General features: G+C 46.6%; 1 protein-coding gene across 1 annotated transcript in view; it reads left to right on the forward strand.

Annotated features, from left to right (window-relative positions):
* The first annotated feature begins 1415 nt into the window (after positions 1-1415).
* Positions 1416-20356, forward strand: part of LOC136460633 (uncharacterized) — a 92622-nt gene continuing 73681 nt past the window's right edge. Inside the window, exons 1-3 of the mRNA XM_066460259.1 lie at positions 1416-5189; positions 5352-5444; positions 5880-6975. Of these exons, the coding sequence (XP_066316356.1) occupies positions 2534-5189; positions 5352-5444; positions 5880-6975 (3845 nt within the window). The 5' untranslated portion in view covers positions 1416-2533. The remainder of the gene's footprint in view (positions 5190-5351; positions 5445-5879; positions 6976-20356) is intronic.

Genomic DNA, 20356 nt, shown 5'->3' on the forward strand with positions numbered 1-20356 from the left:
GAAGGCTATAGTCGGGCCGTGAACGTCATCTCCATCCACCAAATCGAGTGATCTCACGCCTCTCATCGAAAGATCGTCCATAAACCCTAGCGGGTTCTTATCAAACCGTGCACCTATCTAACATCGACACTAACAATGTCTCCAAACGGAAAGAAGCAAGTGTCCAAATGACCCATGTCACCTAGGCATTCCATCGAGTGCGTCCAAAATGATTTCTGAGCCAATGGTATGTTCAATGCAAACCGTGCCCCTATCTTGCGTCAAGATTAGCACTATGTCAAAAAGGACCGAAACGAGCTTCCACTTGAGCCTCATCACCTAGGTGTACGATCGGGTGCGTCCAAAATGATTTCTGAGCCGATGGTACATTTGGCGCAAACAGTGCACCTATCTTGCACCGACACTAACAGTGTCTCCATATGTAAAGAAGTGAGATTCCACCTGACTCACGTCAATTAGGACTTCCATTGGGTGCGTCCAAAATGATTTGCAAGCCTATGGTACACTCGACGCAAACCGTGCACCTATCTACCATCAAGATTAGCACTATCTCCGCAAAGGACCAAAACAAGGTTCCACTTGATGATGAGGACATCCCTTCCATTGATACAACCACACCTGCTGCACAACAAGGTCCGATGACAAGAGCTCGAGCACAACAACTTAATTATCAGGTAAAGTCGTTCCTCGCTGTTCATACAAACTCGTCTCAGAATTGGATGCTACTAAATCATGGTGATGATTGTCTTATTCTTAGGAATGTTGGTCAAGACCCCATTGCCTCATGTTTAGACCCCATGATGAGGATGGAGCAGCCGAACAAGTGGGAATCATCATTAATGGGGCGCTCAGCTCATCTCGAGACAGCAGGAAACACTCCATCAAAAGTACCATAACTCCTTGATACGAGATCCAATGAAGCTGGTTTTTGACTTGTTGGAAAGAGCGCGTCGTCCTCTTTCACATGGGTCCAACCCCACTATCAGAATCTACCGAATCTGTGCGCAGCAAGCCAAAGGACGCACAGACCTACAGCCCATTGAGGGACGCCCAGATTAGGGTTTCCCACTCCCCCTTGTGCTCTCCTCCTTATAAATAGAGCCAGCAGCCATCAGAATGAGGTTGGGTTTTGTTTAGATGCAAGATAGCTGCTGCTTCTTCCTTGTAAACGCGTGTGTCGACTAGACCACCCGATTTGCTTGTTTCAAGACCCCAACTTGTGATTCAGATTCGGCCTTTGGCTTAAATCCGTGAGTTATTTGCTTGTTCATCTTGTTCTTGCTTGTTCTCGGTTGCTTGCAGGTTCATGGTGTTCTTGGCACGGCAAGAACATCACAATCGGAGCCGGTGTACCTGTTGCTAAGGCGCAGCAACCTTGTGGTCGTTGTAGTCGGACAGCCAACGTCGAATCCACCCCAAATCGAGTTTATCCACACTCACCAAAAGATCAGGAACAACCCCTTGTCCCATCATGTGGTAATCAGAGCAAGGTTCTTTGGTGAGTGATTTACCGTTCATTACTTTACCTATAGTCCAGAAATATAAAAATAGGATAGAACTGAAATTCCAAACACAAGTTTGAGCCTTGCTGATCTGCTTAGTTCTTTGCTTGTTGAGTTTGTGGTTTACATCGTGGTGTCAAGTGCTGGTTCTTAGGTTCTAATCCTTTAGAGTTTCGAGTTCTTGTCACGTTTCAGTCACCACACAATCCGTTGTTGCCTTTCCCCCCACTTCAGCCGCTGCAATCTCCACCAATACCACCACAACCAGCAGCAAAAGCACCGCTGTTTTTCTCGACCTTTTCGCTGAAACCCTCACCACCATCACCTTCAGCCGTGCCTACACAAACACTACCTTATGCACCTGTCGTTTTGGTGCAAATCTGAGTACACTCAGTTCTGAAAATAAGAGAGTTCAAATTGCATATTTGTACTACTTGTTGCAATCCTTATCCCTAGTAAAAGAAAGTCTATGCTACTTGCTGCATTCTTGTTATAATCATATTGCAAAAGTTCAGTTTGTGCTACTTGTCGAAAAGAAAAGAAAAGAAAAGAAAAGAAAAGAAAAGAAAAGAAAAAGAAAATAGAAAAGAAAAAGAAAGGAAAAGGAGGAAAGAAAGAAAGAAAGAAAAAAAAGAAGGGTTAAGTTGATGCTATTTACTCTCATCATTTCCATTGTTTGCTACTGTCCGGTGACAACATTTGTGTCTAGGCTCGCGTCTCTAGCACGGGTTAGCCTAGGACCAGCACGGTACTATCTTTGAACACTTATTCAACTTGCATTGACTAACGTGGTTCCAGCTGTACCTTGATTTTTTTTAAGCCACCTACAGCTCCACAAATTATCTACAACGTCACAGGGTTCTACTTGCTACTACTTGTGTTGTTCTTGTCGTCGCCAACACCATCTGCATAGCAAGGTAAGGACTTGTAAGAACTCGGTTGCACATGCTGAGAGAATGAAAATTGTTGCCACCTAATTCAGTTAGTTGGTAGGACATATTTTCTTGTGATTCCCTTGCTACATACTAACCATGGCAGGAGAAGGTGAAAGGACCCCTCCACAATCACCTCGATCAAAAGCCTTGCTGCAACACTTTGAACGCAAAGTGAGGCTCCATGCTGAACACCTTGATGAGGATGTTCGTGTCACCAATGAGCGCCTTGGTCAATTGGAGACGGCTCAGATTGAGACCAACACCAAGTTGGCTTCCTTGGAAGGCACTCTTGGTTCTGTTAATACATCTCTTGTAGGTGTCTTGGAGCGATTGGAGAGGATGGAACAGAATCGCTGTGATGGTTTCGAACGACGCAATCACAACAACAACAACACCATGGGCAGTGCTGCTGGTCATGATGAAGAAGAATATGCAGCGGACACTGAGCTTGATGAGGAGCTGAATGGTCATCGACGCATCGAACAACATCGCCGCCGCCATGAGACAGGTCCTCGCCGACCACGGCAAGAGGTACGTGCCGATGACTCATTTGGCAAGATTAAATTCACCATACCTGCTTTTGATGGGAGGTATAATCCTGATATGTACCTTAGTTGGGAATTAGCTGTTGATCAGAAATTTACTTGCCATGATTTCCCTGAGGACAAACGTGTTAGGGCTGCAACTAGTGAGTTTACTGACTTTGCCTCTGTTTGGTGGTCTGAATACCATCGTAAGAACCCAAATAACACACCAACTTGGGATGCTTTGAAACGGGTCATGCGGGCCAGATTTGTTCCTTCTTATTATTCCCGTGATCTTTTACATAAGTTGCAACAATTGAGGCAAGGATCCAAATCTGTAGAAGAATACTATCAAGAGCTACAAATGGGTATGCTTCGTTGCAGGCTAGAGGAAAATGAGGATGGTGCCATAGCTAGATTTATGGGTGGGCTGAACCGGGAGATTCAGGATATTCTAGCTTATAAGGAATATAATTCTGTCAATCGTTTATTTCACCTTGCTTGTAAAGCTGAACGAGAAGTGCAGGGACGACGAGCTAGCATGAGGGCTAACATTCCTGCAGGTCGTGCTAGCCCGTGGACACCCTCCAATGCTGCTGCACCGTCAACGCGTGCACCCCCACAATCTTCCTCGACCATCAAGCCACGCTCCTCTACAACAAATTCTGTACCATGCCCAAGTGAACCAACTAGAGGAGCAACGGCTACATCTGCCAAGAGTTCATCCTCGGTGGTATCCACGGGGAGAACAAGGGATATTCAGTGCCTACGCTGCAAAGGATATGGCCACGTACGCAAGGACTGCCCAAGCACACGTGTGATGGTTGTGCGAGCTGATGGTGGGTATTCCTCTGCTAGTGATTTTGATGAAGAAACATATGCTTTGCTTGCTGCTAACAATGTAGCGGAAGGAGATGATTTCCAACAAGACGAAGAGCACATTGGGGCTGAAGCTGCTGAGCACTATGAGAGCCTCGTGGTGCAGCGGGTGCTAAGTGCCCAAATGGAGAGGGCTGAGCAAAATCAGCGCCACACTTTGTTTCAAACCAAGTGTGTGATCAAGGAACGCTCTTGCCGTGTGATCATAGATGGAGGAAGCTGCAACAACTTGGCAAGTGCTGAAATGGTGAAGAAGCTTTTGTTGAGCACAAAACCACACCCGCAGCCTTACTACATTCAGTGGCTTAACAGCAGCGGCAAGGTGAAGGTAACACGATTGGTAAGGGTAGAGTTTGCCATTGGTTCTTATCATGATTCCATTGACTGCGATGTTGTGCCTATGCAAGCATGCTCTATGTTGTTAGGTAGACCATGGCAGTTTGATAAAGATTCCTTGCACTTTGGTAAAACAAATCAATACTCTTTTGTGCATAATGACAAGAAGATTGTGTTGCACCCCATGTCCCCTGAGGCTATTCTAAGAGATGAACTTGCTAGAGCTAGCAAACTTAAGAATCAGGCTGTTGCTAGTGAAAATCAGATTGTCGCTAATGAACTTGAGAAACATAAGAAGAAGTCTAGCAAATCTGTTCATCATAATAAAAATGAGATCAAGCTGAAAGGCTCTTGTTACTTTGCCACCAAATCTGATTTGGATGAGATTGATGCTAGTACTACTGTTTGCTATGCTTTGGTTTGCAAAGAAACTTTATTTTCACTCGAAGATACATCTATTTCTTTGCCTCCTGCTGTCACTAATCTTTTGCAGGAGTATGCCGATGTTTTTCCAAAGGAGGTACCACCGGGGCTGCCACCAATTCGAGGGATTGAACACCAGATTGACCTCATCCCTGGGGCTTCCTTGCCTAATCGTGCGCCGTATAGGACCAACCCGGATGAGACAAAAGAGATTCAGAGACAAGTACAAGAATTGCTCAACAAAGGTTATGTGCGTGAGTCTCTTAGCCCTTGTGCCGTTCCCGTGCTTTTAGTTCCTAAGAAGGATGGATCATGGCGCATGTGTGTTGATTGTAGAGCGATAAACAACATCACAATCAGATATCGTCATCCTATTCCAAGGTTAGATGATATGCTTGATGAATTGAGTGGCTCAATTGTGTTCTCTAAAATTGATTTGCGTAGTGGTTACCACCAGATTCGTATGAAGCTAGGAGATGAATGGAAAACAGCGTTTAAAACTAAGTTTGGTTTATATGAATGGCTTGTCATGCCCTTTGGATTGACTAATGCACCCAGCACTTTCATGAGATTAATGAACGAGGTTTTACGCTCTTTTATTGGCAGATTCGTGGTGGTATACTTTGATGACATCTTGATATATAGTAGATCATTAGAGGAACATCTTGATCATTTGCGTGCCGTTTTCAATGCTCTACGGGATGCACACTTGTTTGGCAATCTTGAGAAGTGCACCTTTTGCACAGATCGAGTTTCTTTTCTTGGATATGTTGTGACACCGCAGGGAATCGAAGTTGATCAAGCCAAGGTTGAGGCCATACACAGCTGGCCTGTTCCCTGCACGGTCACACAAGTGCGGAGTTTTCTAGGACTTGCTAGTTTCTACCGTCGATTTGTGAAGGACTTCAGCACCATTGCAGCCCCGCTGCATGAACTCACCAAGAAGGGTGCAACCTTCACTTGGGCTGCAACCCAACAGGATGCTTTCAACACGCTCAAAGATAAGTTAACTCATGCACCTTTACTCCAACTTCCTGATTTCAACAAAACCTTTGAGCTTGAATGTGATGCTAGTGGAATTGGGTTGGGTGGTGTGCTGTTACAAGAGGGGAAACCTGTGGCGTATTTCAGTGAAAAGTTGAGTGGCCCTAGTTTGAACTATTCTACTTATGATAAGGAATTGCTTGCTCTAGTTCGGACTTTGGAAACATGGCAGCATTATTTGTGGCCCAAAGAGTTTGTCATACATTCTGATCATGAATCTTTGAAACACATCCGTAGTCAAGCAAAACTGAACCGTAGACATGCCAAGTGGGTTGAATTCATCGAGTCCTTTCCTTATGTCATCAAACACAAAAAGGGGAAGGAAAATATAATTGCTGATGCTTTGTCTAGACGTTACACCATGCTTTCACAACTTGACTTTAAAATCTTTGGTTTGGAAACTATTAAGGAACAATATGCACATGACAATGATTTCAAAGATGTATTGCTGAATTGCCAAGAGGGGAAAACATGGAACAGATTCATCCTTACCGACGGGTTTGTCTTTAGAGCTAACAAGCTATGCATTCCAGCTAGCTCTGTGCGTTTGTTATTGTTGCAGGAAGCGCATGGAGGAGGACTCATGGGACATTTTGGTGTGAAAAAGACAGAGGACATCCTTGCTGGTCATTTCTTTTGGCCCAAGATGAGGAGAGACGTGGAGAGGTTCGTTGCTCGCTGCACAACATGCCAGAAAGCTAAGTCACACCTTAATCCTCATGGTTTATACATGCCTCTTCCTGTTCCAAGTGCACCGTGGGAAGATATTTCAATGGACTTTGTTTTAGGACTGCCTAGAACAAAGAAGGGGAGGGATAGTGTGTTTGTTGTTGTGGACAGATTTTCTAAAATGGCACATTTCATACCATGTCATAAGAGCGATGATGCTACACATGTTGCTGATTTGTTCTTTCGTGAGATTGTTCGATTGCACGGTGTGCCTAACACCATTGTTTCTGATCGGGATGCAAAATTTCTTAGTCATTTTTGGAGAACTTTGTGGGCTAAGCTAGGGACTAAGCTTTTATTTTCCACTACTTGTCATCCCCAAACTGATGGACAAACTGAGGTTGTCAATAGAACATTATCTACTTTGCTTAGGGCTGTTTTGAAAAAGAACATAAAAATGTGGGAAGAGTGCTTGCCTCATGTTGAGTTTGCTTATAATCGTTCACAGCATTCTACCACTAAGAAAAGCCCTTTTGAGATTGTTTATGGGTTTGTGCCACGTGCTCCTATTGATTTGTTACCTCTTCCGACCTCGGAGCGAGTGAACTTTGATGCTAAACAACGTGCTGAACTGATCTTAAAATTGCATGAAACCACTAAAGAGAAAATAGAGTGCATGAACGCAAAGTATAAACTAGCTGGTAGCAAAGGGAAGAAACATGTCATTTTTGAACCTGGTGATCTAGTTTGGCTCCATTTGAGAAAAGATAGGTTCCCTGATTTGCGAAAGTCTAAGTTGCTGCCTAGAGCCGATGGTCCTTTTAAAGTGTTAGAAAGGATTAATGATAATGCGTACAAACTTGAGCTACCTGCAGCTTTTGGGGTTAGCCCCACTTTTAACATTGCAGATTTGAAACCATATTTGGGAGAAGAGGATGAACTAGAGTCGAGGACGACTCAAATGCAAGAAGGGGAGGATGATGAGGACATCCCTTCCATTGATACAACCACACCTGCTGCACAACAAGGTCCGATGACAAGAGCTCGAGCACAACAACTTAATTATCAGGTAAAGTCGTTCCTCGCTGTTCATACAAACTCGTCTCAGAATTGGATGCTACTAAATCATGGTGATGATTGTCTTATTCTTAGGAATGTTGGTCAAGACCCCATTGCCTCATGTTTAGACCCCATGATGAGGATGGAGCAGCCGAACAAGTGGGAATCATCATTAATGGGGCGCTCAGCTCATCTCGAGACAGCAGGAAACACTCCATCAAAAGTACCATAACTCCTTGATACGAGATCCAATGAAGCTGGTTTTTGACTTGTTGGAAAGAGCGCGTCGTCCTCTTTCACATGGGTCCAACCCCACTATCAGAATCTACCGAATCTGTGCGCAGCAAGCCAAAGGACGCACAGACCTACAGCCCATTGAGGGACGCCCAGATTAGGGTTTCCCACTCCCCCTTGTGCTCTCCTCCTTATAAATAGAGCCAGCAGCCATCAGAATGAGGTTGGGTTTTGTTTAGATGCAAGATAGCTGCTGCTTCTTCCTTGTAAACGCGTGTGTCGACTAGACCACCCGATTTGCTTGTTTCAAGACCCCAACTTGTGATTCAGATTCGGCCTTTGGCTTAAATCCGTGAGTTATTTGCTTGTTCATCTTGTTCTTGCTTGTTCTCGGTTGCTTGCAGGTTCATGGTGTTCTTGGCACGGCAAGAACATCACAATCGGAGCCGGTGTACCTGTTGCTAAGGCGCAGCAACCTTGTGGTCGTTGTAGTCGGACAGCCAACGTCGAATCCACCCCAAATCGAGTTTATCCACACTCACCAAAAGATCAGGAACAACCCCTTGTCCCATCACTTGATCCTAGTCACCTAGTGGTACCGTCAGGTGCGTCCAAAATGATTTCTGAGCCTATGGTAAATCTAGCGCAAACCTTGCACCTAGCTTGCACCAAAGCTAACACAATCTGCAAACAGAAAGAAGAGAGATTCCACATCACCCACGTCACCTAGGAGTTCCATCGGGTGCGTCCAAAATGATTTATAAGCCTATGGTACGTTCGACGCAAACCGTGCACTTATCTTGCATCGACACTAACAATGTCTCCAAATAGAAAGAAGCGAGAGTCCAAATGACCTAGGTCACCTAGGCGTTCCATCGAGTGTGTCCACAATGATTTCTGAGCCAATGGTATGTTCGGCGCAAACCGTGCTCCTATCTTGCGTCAAGGTTAGCACTATGTCTTAAAGGACCAAAACAAGCTTCCACTTGAGCCTCGTCACCTTGTGGTACGATCGGGTGCGTCCAAAATGATTTCTGAGCCAATGGTACGTTTGGCGCAAACAGTGCACCTATCTTGCCCCCGACACTAACACGGTCTCCAATTGAAATGAAGTGAGATTCCACCTAACCCACGTTAATTAGGACTTCCATCGGGTGCGTCCAAAATGATTTGTGAGCCTATGGTACACCTCGACGCAAACCATGCACTATCTTCCGTCAAGATTAGCACTATCTCCGAAAGGACCAAAACGAGCTTCCACTTGCCCCTAGTCAGCAAGTGGTACCATATGGTGCGTCCAAAATGATTTCTGAGCCTATGGTACATCTAGCGCAAACCATGCATCGAGCTTGCACTGACGCTAGCACTGTCTCCAAACAGAAATAAGAGAGATTCCACATCACCCACGTCACCTAGGAGTTCCATCGGGTGTGTCCAAAATGATTTTTGAGCCTATGGTACATTCGATGAAAACCGTGCACCTATCTAGCATCGACACTAACAATGTCTCCAAACGGAAAGAAGCGAGTGTCCAAATGACCCATGTCACCTAGGCGTTCCATCGAGTGCGTCCAAAATGATTTCTGAGCCAATGGTATGTTCGACGCAAACCGTGCTCCTATCTTGCGTCAAGATTAGCACTATGTCTGAAAGGACCAAAACAAGCTTCCACTTGAGCCTCGTCACCTTGTGGTATGATCGGGTGCGTCCAAAATGATTTCTGAGCCGATGGTACATTTGGCGCAAACAGTGCACCTATCTTGCACCGACACTAACACTGTCTCCATACGGAAAGAAGTGAGATTCCACCTGACCCACGTCAATTAGGACTTCCATCGGGTGCGTCCAAAATGATTTGCGACCCTATGGTACGCTCGACGCAAACCATGCACCTATCTTCCATCAAGATTAGCACTATCTCCGAAAGGACCGAAGTGAGCTTCCACTTTGACCCTAGTCACCTAGTGGTACCATCAGGTGCGTCCAAAATGATTTCTGAGCGTATGGTACATCTAGCGCAAACCTTGCACCTAGCTTGCACCAAAGCTAACACAGTCTGCAAACAGAAAGAAGAGAGATTCCACATCACCCACGTCACCTAGGAGCTCCATCGGGTGTGTCCAAACTGATTTCTGAGCCTATGGTACGTTCGACGCAAACCGTGCACTTATCTAGAATCGACACTAACAATGTCTCCAAACGGAAAGAAGCAAGAGTCCAAATGACCCACGTCACCTAGGCATTCCATCGAGTGCGTCCAAAACAATTTCTGAGCCAATGGTATGTTCGACGCAAACTGTCCTCCTATCTTGCATCAAGATTAGCACTATGTCTGAAAGGACCGAAATGAGCTTCCACTTGAGCCTCGTCACCTAGTGGTACGATCGGGTACGTCCAAAATGATTTCTGAGCTGATGGTACATTTGGTGCAAACTGTGCACCTATCTTGCACCGACACTAACACTGTCTCCATATGGAAAGAAGTGAGATTCCACCTGACCCACGTCAATTAGGACTTCCATTGGGTGCGTCCAAAATGATTTGCGAGCCTATGGTACGCTCGACGCAAACCGTGCACCTATCTTCCGTCAAGATTAGCACTATCTCTGAAAGGACCGAAGTGAGCTTCCATTTGTCCCTAGTCACCTAGTGGTACCATCAGGTGCGTCCAAAACAATTTTTGAGCCTATGGTACATCTAGCGCAAACCATGCACCGAGCTTGTACCGACGCTAACACTATCTCCAAACAGAAATAATAGAGATTCCACATCACCCACGTCACCTTGGAGTTCCATCGGGTGTGTCCAAAATGATTTCTGAGCCTATGGTACATCTAGCGCAAACCATGCACCGAGCTTGTACCGATCTAACACTGTCTCCAAACAGAAATAATAGAGATTCCACATCACCCACGTCACCTTGGAGTTCCATCGGGTGTGTCCAAAATGATTTTTGAGCCTATGGTACATTCAACATAAACCATGCACCTATCTAACATCGACACTAACAATGTCTCCAAATGGAAAGAAGCGAGTGTCCAAATGACCCACGTCACCTAGGCATTCCATCGAGTGCGTCCAAAATGATTTCTGAGCCAATGGTATGTTCAACGCACACCGTGCCCCTATCTTGCGTCAAGATTAGCACTATGTCCAAAAGGACCGAAACGAGCTTCCACTTGAGCCTCATCACCTAGTGGTACAATCGGGTGCGTCCAAAATGATTTCTGAGCCGATGGTACATTTGGCACAAACAGTGCACCTATCTTGCACCGACACTAACACTGTCTCCATATGGAAAGAAGTGAGATTCCACCTGACTCACGTCAATTAGGACTTCCATTGGGTGCCTCCAAAATGATTTGCGAGCCTATGGTACACTCGACGCAAACCGTGCACCTATCTACCGTCAAAATTAGCACTATCTCCGCAAAGGACCGAAACGAGCTTCCACTTGATCCTAGTCACCTAGTGGTACCGTCAGGTGCATCCAAAATGTTTTCTGAGCCTATGGTAAATCTAGCGCAAACCTTGCACCTAGCTTGCACCAAAGCTAACACAGTCTGCAAACAGAAAGAAGAGAGATTCCACATGACCCACGTCACCTAGGAGTTCCATCGGGTGCGTCCAAAATGATTTCCGAGCCTATGGTGCGTTCGACGCAAACCGTGCACCTATCTAGCATCGACACTAACACTGTCTCCAAACGGAAAGAAGTGAGAGTCCAAATGACCGATGTCACCTAGGAGTCCCATCGGGTGCGTCCAAAATGATTTTCGAGCCAATGGTATGTTCGACGCAAACAGTACTCCTATCTTGGATTAGCACTATGTCCAAAAGGACCGAAATGACCTTCCACTTGAGTGCCGTCACCTAGTGGTACGATCGGGTGCGTACAAAATGATTTCTGAGCCAATGGTACGTTTGGCGCAAACAGTGCACCTATCATGCCCCGACACTAACACTATCTTCAAATGGAAAGAAGTGAGAATCTACCTGACTCACGTCACCTAGGAGTTCCATCTAGTGCGTCCAAAATGATTACCGAGCCTATGGTACGCTCGACGCAAACCGTGCACCTATCTTCCGTCAAGATTAGCACTATGTCCGAAAAGGCCGAAACGAGCTTCCACTTGCCCTAGTCACCAAGTGGTACCATCAGGTGCGTCCAAAAGGATTTCTGAGCCAATGGTATATTCGATGCAAACCGTGCTCCTATCTTGCATCAATATTAGCACTATGTCTGAAAGGACCGAAACGATCTTCCACTTGAGCCTCGTCACCTAGTGGTACGATCGGGTACGTCCAAAATGATTTCTAAGCCGATGGTACATTTGGTGCAAACTGTGCACCTATCTTGCACCGACACTAACACTGTCTCTATTTGGAAAGAAGAGAGATTCCACCTGACACACGTTAATTAGGACTTCCATTGGTGCATCCAAAATGATTTGCGAGCCTATGGTACGCTCGACGCAAACCGTGCACCTATCTTCCGTCAAGATTACCACTATCTCCGAAAGGACCAAAATGAGCTTCCACTTGATCTGATAGAAGGGGAGTGCCCGATCTTTCGGTGAGTGGAGATAATTTCGATCTGGTGGAAGTAGACCCTCACGATCCGACTACGACGAGCGAACCCGAAGCGCCAATGCAATCGCTGAACCAACTCCCGATGGTTACCAACCTCGCCGGTGCGAGATCAGCCTGATCACGAAGATCGTTTCCTGCACGCAATCGAAAAACGAACAAGAAAAAGACGCGAGCAATCACAATTATCGCTCGAAGGTGGAGTTCTGAATCACACAAAGACGGCGCGGAATTGCCGTGTTCGAGAGTAGCTAAAGCTAGATGTAAAACAAAACTCAAGTTGTAAACAAAAGGGACTCCGACTAAATAAAGGGGGCGCAGCCCCTGGAGTCCAGATCGACGGCAGGAGGGGGGGGCGCCACCAGGGAAAAGGCGGCGGCTGCCAGCCCTAGGCGCCCCACCTGGGCTGCCCTGTTGGGCCATCTTCTTATTCCGCTGGCCCTTCGTTCCTTAACAGCATGATGAAGTTTAATTCTCTCGCACGGGCCCGAGTGATTGGCCCTAGATGATCAACTGGAGGCGCCTGAGGTGCTGCTGGTGTAGATGTACTCGTGGTGTCCTCATCATGATCCTAGTCACCTAGTGGTACCATCAGGTGTGTCCAAAATGACTTCTGAGCGTATGGTACTTGCACCTAGCTTGCACCAAAGCTAACACAGTCTGTAAACAGAAAGAAGAGAGATTCCACATCACCCACGTCACCTAGGAGCTCCATCGGGTGCGTCCAAACTGATTTCTGAGCCTATGGTATGTTCGACGCAAACCGTCCACTTATCTAGCATCGAGACTAACAATGTCTCCAAACGAAAAGAAGCGAGAGTCCAAATGACCCACGTCACCTAGGCATTCCATCGAGTGCGTCCAAAACAATTTCTGAGCCAATGGTATGTTCGACGCAAACCATCCTCCTATCTGGCATCAAGATTAGCACTATGTCCGAAAGGACCGAAACGAGCTTCCACTTGAGCCTCGTCACCTAGTGGTACGATCGGGTACGTCCAAAATGATTTCTGAGCTGATGGTACATTTGGTGCAAACTGTGCACCTATCTTGCACCGACACTAACACTATCTCCATATGGAAAGAAGTGAGATTCCACCTGACCCATGTCAATTAGGACTTCCATCGGGTGCATCCAAAATGATTTGCGAGCCTATGGTACGCTCGACGCAAACCGTGCACCTATCTTCCGTCAAGATTAGCACTGTCTCCAAAAGGACCGAAGTGAGCTTCCATTTGACCCTAGTCACCTAGTGGTACCATCAGGTGCGTCCAAAACAATTTTTGAGCCTATGGTACATCTAGCGCAAACCATGCACCAAGCTTGTACCGACGCTAACACTGCCTCCAAACAGAAATAATAGAGATTCCACATCACCCACGTCACCTTGGAGTTCCATCGGGTGTGTCCAAAATGATTTCTGAGCCTATGGTACATCTAGTGCAAACCATGCACCGAGCTGGTACCGATGCTAACACTGTCTCCAAACAGAAATAATAGAGATTCCACATCACCCACATCACCTTGGAGTTCCATCGGGTGTGTCCAAAATGATTTATGAGCCTATGGTACATTCAACATAAACCGTGCACCTATCTAACATCGACACTAACAATGTCTCCAAACAGAAAGAAGCGAGTGTCCAAATGACCCACATCACCTAGGCATTCCATCGAGTGCGTCCAAAATGATTTCTGAGCCAATGGTATGTTCAACGCAAACAGTGCCCCTATCTTGCGTCCAGATTAGCACTATGTCCAAAAGGACCGAAACGAGCTTCCACTTGAGCCTCATCACCTAGTGGTACGATCGGGTGCGTCCAAAATGATTTCTGAGCCGATGGTACATTTGGCGCAAACAGTGCACCTATCTTGCACCGACACTAACACTGTCTCCATATGGAAAGAAGTGAGATTCCACCTGACTCACGTCAATTAGGACTCCCAGCGGGTGCGTCCAAAATGATTTGCGAGCCTATGGTACGCTCGACGCAAACCGTGCACCTATCTACCATCAAGATTAGCACTATCTCCGCAAAGGACCAAAACGAGCTTCCACTTGATCCTAGTCGCCTAGTGGTGCCGTCAGGTGCGTCCAAAATGATTTCTGAGCCTATGGTAAATCTAGCGCAAACCTAGCACCGAGCTTGCACCAAAGCTAACACAGTCTGCAAACAGAAAGAAGAGAGATTCCACATCACCCACGTCACCTAGGAGTTCCATCGGGTGCGTCCAAAATGATTTATAAGCCTATGGTACGTTCGACGCAAACCGTGCACTTATTTTGCATCGACACTAACAATGTCTCCAAACAGAAAGAAGCGAGAGTCCAAATGACCCAGGTCACCTAGGCATTCCATCGAGTGCGTCCAAAACGATTTCTGAGCCAATGGTATGTTCGGCGCAAACCATGCTCCTATCTTGTATCAAGATTAGCACTATGTCTGAAAGGAGCAAAACAAGCTTCCACTTGAGCCTCGTCACCTTGTGGTATGATTGGGTGCGTCCAAAATGATTTCTGAGCCGATGGTACGTTTGGCGCAAACAGTGCACCTATCTTGCCCCGACACTAACACTGTCTCCAATTCAAAAGAAGTGAGATTCCATCTGACCCACGTCAATTAGGACTTCCATCGGGTGCGTCCAAAATGATTTGTGAGCCTATGGTACACCTCGACGCAAACCATGCACTATCTTCCATCAAGATTAGCACTATCTCTGAAAGGACCGAAACGAGCTTCCACTTGCCCCTAGTCAGCAAGTGGTACCATCTGGTGCGTCCAAAATGATTTCTGAGCCTATGGTACATCTAGCGCAAACCATGCACCGAGCTTGCACCAAAGCTAACATAGTCTACAAACAGAAAGAAGAGAGATTCCACATCACCCACGTCACCTAGGAGTTCCATCGGGTGCGTCCAAACTAATTTCTGAGCCTATGGTACGTTCGACGCAAACCATGCACTTATCTAGCATCGACACTAACAATGTCTCCAAACAGAAAGAAGCGAGTGTCCAATTGACCCACATCACCTAGGCGTTCCATCGAGTGCGTCCAAAATGATTTCTGAGCCAATGGTATGTTCGACGCAAACCGTGCTCCTATCTTGCGTCAAGATTAGCACTATGTCTGAAAGGACCAAAACAAGCTTCCACTTGAGCCTCGTCACCTTGTGGTACGATCGGGTGTGTCCAAAATGATTTCTGAGCCGATGGTACGTTTGGCGCAAACAGTGCACCTATCTTGCACCGACACTAACACTGTCTCCATATGGAAAAGAAGTGAGATTCCACCTGACCCACGTCAATTAGGACTTCCATCGGGTGCGTCCAAAATAATTTGCGAGCCTATGGTACGCTCGACGCAAACCGTGCACCTATCTTCCGTCAAGATTAGCACTATCTCCGAAAGGACCGAAGTGAGCTTCCATTTGACCCTAGTCACCAAGTGGTACCATCAGGTGCGTCCAAAACGATTTCTGAGCCTATGGTACATCTAGCGCAAACCATGCACCAAGCTTGCACCGACGCTAACACTGTCTCCAAACATAAATAATAGAGATTCCACATCACCCACGTCACCTAGGAGTTCCATCGGGTGTGTGCAAAATGATTTCTGAGCCTATGGTAGATTCATCGAAAACCGTGCACCTATCTAGCATCGACACTAACAATGTCTCCAAACGGAAAGAAGCGAGTGTCCAAATGACCCACGTCACCTAGGCGTTCCATCGAGTGCGTCCAAAACGATTTCTGAGCCAATGGTATGTTCGACGTAAACCGTGCTCCTATCTTGCGTCAAGATTAGCACTATGTCCAAAAGGACCGAAACGAGCTTCCACTTGAGCCTCATCACCTTGTGGTACGATCGGGTGCGTCCAAAATGATTTTTGAGCCGATGGTACATTTGGCGCAAACTGTGCACCTATCTTGCATCGACACTAACACTGTCTCCAAATGGAAAGAAGTCAGATTCCACCTGACCCACGTCAATTAGGACTTCCATCAGGTGAGTCCACAATGTTTTGCGAGCCTATGGTACGCTCGACGCAAACCGTGCACCTATCGTCCATCAAGATTAGCACTATCTCCGAAAGGACCGAAGTGAGCTTCCATTTGACCCTAGTCACCTAGTGGTACCATCAGGTGCGTCCAAAATGATTTCTGAGACTATGGTACATCTGACACAAACCATGCACCTAGCTTGCACCGACGCTAACACTGTCTCCAAACAGAAATAAGAGAGAATCCACATCACCCATGTCACCTAGGAGTTCCATCGGGTGCGTCCAAAATGATTTCCGAGCCTATGGTGCGTTTGATGCAAACCGTGCACCTATATAGCATCGACACTAACACTGTCTCCAAACGGAAAGAAGTGAGAGTCCAAATGACCGACGTCACCTAGGGGTCCCATCGGGTGTGTCCAAAATGATTTTCGAGCCAATGGTATGTTTGACGCAAACAGTGCTCCTATCTTGGATTAGCACTATGTCCAAAAGGACTGAAATGACCTTTCACTAGAGCCCCGTCACCTAGTGCTACGATCGGGTGCGTCCAAAATGATTTCTGAGCCAATGGTACGTTTGGCACAAATAGTGCACCTATCTTGCCCCGACACTAACACTATCTTCAAATGGAAAGAAGTGAGATTCTACCTGACCCACATCACCTAGGAGTTCCATTTGGTGCGTCCAAAATGATTACTGAGCCTATGGTACGCTCGACGCAAACCAGTGCACCTATCTTCCGTCAAGATTAGCACTATCTCCGAAAAGACCGAAACGAGCTTCCACTTGCCCTAGTCACCAAGTGGTACCATCAGGTGCGTCCAAAACGATTTCTGAGCCTATGGTACATCTAGCGCAAACCATGCACCTAGCTTGCACCGACGCTAACATAGTCTCCAAACTGAAAGAAGAGAGATTCCACATCACCCACGTCACCTAGGAGTTCCATCGGGTGCGTCCAAAATGATTTACGAGCCTATGGTACGTTCGACGCAAACCGTGCACCTATCTAGCATCGACACTAACAATGTCTCCAAACGGAAAGAAGCGAGAGTCCAAATGACCCACGTCACCTAGGCGTTCCATCGAGTGCGTCCAAAAGGATTTCTGAGCCAATGGTATGTTCGACGCAAACCGTGCCCCTATCTTGCGTCAAGATTAGCACTATGTCCGAAAGGATCGAAACGAGCTTCCACTTGAGCCTCGTCACCTAGTGGTACGATCGGATGCATCCAAAATGATTTCTGAGCTGATGATACATTTGGCGCAAACTGTGCACCTATCTTGCACCGACACTAATGCTGTCTCCATATGGAAAGAAGTGAGATTCCACCTGACCCACGTCAATTAGGACTTCCATCGGGTGCGTCCAAAATGATTTGCGAGCCTATGGTACGCTCGACGCAAACCATGCACCTATCTTCTGTCAAGATTAGCACTATCTCCGCAAAGGACTGAAATGAGCTTCCACTTGATCCTACTCACCTAGTGGTACCATCAGGTGCGTCCAAAATGATTTTTGAGCCTATGGTACATCTAGCGCTAACCTCGCACGTAGCTTGCACCAAAGCTAACACAGTCTGCAAATAGAAAGAAGATAGATTCCACATCACCCACGTCACCTAGGAGTTCCAACGGGTGCATACAAAATGATTTCTGAGCCTATGGTACGTTCGACGCAAACCATGCACTTATCTAGCATCGACACTAACAATGTCTCCAAACGGAAAGAAGCGAGGGTCCAAATGACCCATGTTACCTAGGCGTTCCATCGAGTGCGTCCAAAACAATTTCTGAGCCAATGGTATGTTCGACGCAAACCGTGCTCCTATCTTGCATCAAGATTAGCACTATGTCCGAAAGGACCGAAATGAGCTTCCACTTGAGCCTCGTCACCTAGTGGTACGATCGGGTACGTCCAAAATGATTTCTGAGCCGATGGTACATTTGGTGCAAACTGTGCACCTATCTTGCACCGACACTAACACTGTCTCCATTTGGAAAGAAGTGAGATTCCACCTGACCCACGTTAATTAGGACATCCATTGGGTGCGTCCAAAATGATTTGTGAGCCTATGGTACGCTCAACACAAACCGTGCACCTATCTTCTGTCAAGATTACCACTATCTCTGAAAGGACCGAAACGTGCTTCCACTTGATCTTAGTCACCTAGTGGTACCATCAGGTGCGCCCAAAATGATTTCTGAGCCTATGGTACATCTAGTGCAAACCTGCACCTAGCTTGCACCAAAGCTAACACAGTCTGCAAACAGAAAGAAGAGAGATTCCACATCACCCACTGTCACCTAGGAGTTCCATCGGGTGCGTCCAAAATGATTTATAAGCCTATGGTACGTTCGACGCAAACCGTGCACTTATTTTGCATCGACACTAACAATGTCTCCAAACAGAAAGAAGCGAGAGTCCAAATGACCCAGGTCACCTAGGCATTCCATCGAGTGCGTCCAAAATGATTTCTGAGCCAATGGTATGTTCGGCGCAAACCATGCTCCTATCTTGTATCAAGATTAGCACTATGTCTGAAAGGAGCAAAACAAGCTTCCACTTGAGCCTCGTCACCTTGTGGTACGATTGGGTGCGTCCAAAATGATTTCTGAGCCGATGGTACGTTTGGCGCAAACAGTGCACCTATCTTGCCCCGACACTAACACTGTCTCCAATTCAAAAGAAGTGAGATTCCATCTGACCCACGTCAATTAGGACTTCCATCGGGTGCGTCCAAAATGATTTGTGAGCCTATGGTACACCTCGACGCAAACCATGCACTATCTTCCATCAAGATTAGCACTATCTCTGAAAGGACCGAAACGAGCTTCCACTTGCCCCTAGTCAGCAAGTGGTACCATCTGGTGCGTCCAAAATGATTTCTGAGCCTATGGTACATCTAGCGCAAACCATGCACCGAGCTTGCACCAAAGCTAACATAGTCTGCAAACAGAAAGAAGAGAGATTCCACATCACCCACGTCACCTAGGAGTTCCATCGGGTGCGTCCAAACTAATTTCTGAGCCTATGGTACGTTCGACGCAAACCATGCACTTATCTAGCATCGACACTAACAATGTCTCCAAACGGAAAGAAGCGAGTGTCCAATTGACCCACATCACCTAGGCGTTCCATCGAGTGCGTCCAAAATGATTTCTGAGCCAATGGTATGTTCGACGCAAACCGTGCTCCTATCTTGCGTCAAGATTAGCACTATGTCTAAAAGGACCAAAGCAAGCTTCCACTTGAGCCTCGTCACCTTGTGGTACGATCGGGTGTGTCCAAAATGATTTCTGAGCCGATGGTACGTTTGGCGCAAACAGTGCACCTATCTTGCACCGACACTAACACTGTCTCCATATGGAAAGAAGTGAGATTCCACCTGACCCACGTCAATTAGGACTTCCATCGGGTGCGTCCAAAATAATTTGCGAGCCTATGGTACGCTCGACGCAAACCGTGCACCTATCTTCCGTCAAGATTAGCACTATCTCCGAAAGGACCGAAGTGAGCTTCCATTTGACCCTAGTCACCAAGTGGTACCATCAGGTGCGTCCAAAACGATTTCTGAGCCTATGGTACATCTAGCGCAAACCATGCACCAAGCTTGTACCGATGCTAACACTGTCTCCAAACATAAATAATAGAGATTCCACATCACCCACGTCACCTAGGAGTTCCATCGGGTGTGTGCAAAATGATTTCTGAGCCTATGGTAGATTCATCGAAAACCAGTGCACCTATCTAGCATCGACACTAACAATGTCTCCAAACGGAAAGAAGCGAGTGTCCAAATGACCCACGTCACCTAGGCGTTCCATCGAGTGCGTCCAAAACGATTTCTGAGCCAATGGTATGTTCGACGTAAACCGTGCTCCTATCTTGCGTCAAGATTAGCACTATGTCTAAAAGGACCGAAACGAGCTTCCACTTGAGCCTCATCACCTTGTGGTACGATCGGGTGCGTCCAAAATGATTTTTGAGCCGATGGTACATTTGGCGCAAACTGTGCACCTATCTTGCATCGACACTAACACTGTCTCCAAATGGAAAGAAGTGCAGATTCCACCTGACCCACGTCAATTAGGACTTCCATCAGGTGAGTCCACAATGTTTTGCGAGCCTATGGTACGCTCGACGCAAAC

The sequence above is a fragment of the Miscanthus floridulus genome, chromosome 6, assembly GCF_019320115.1.
Source record: "Miscanthus floridulus cultivar M001 chromosome 6, ASM1932011v1, whole genome shotgun sequence".
In the NCBI taxonomy this organism is placed as follows: Eukaryota; Viridiplantae; Streptophyta; class Magnoliopsida; order Poales; family Poaceae; genus Miscanthus; species Miscanthus floridulus.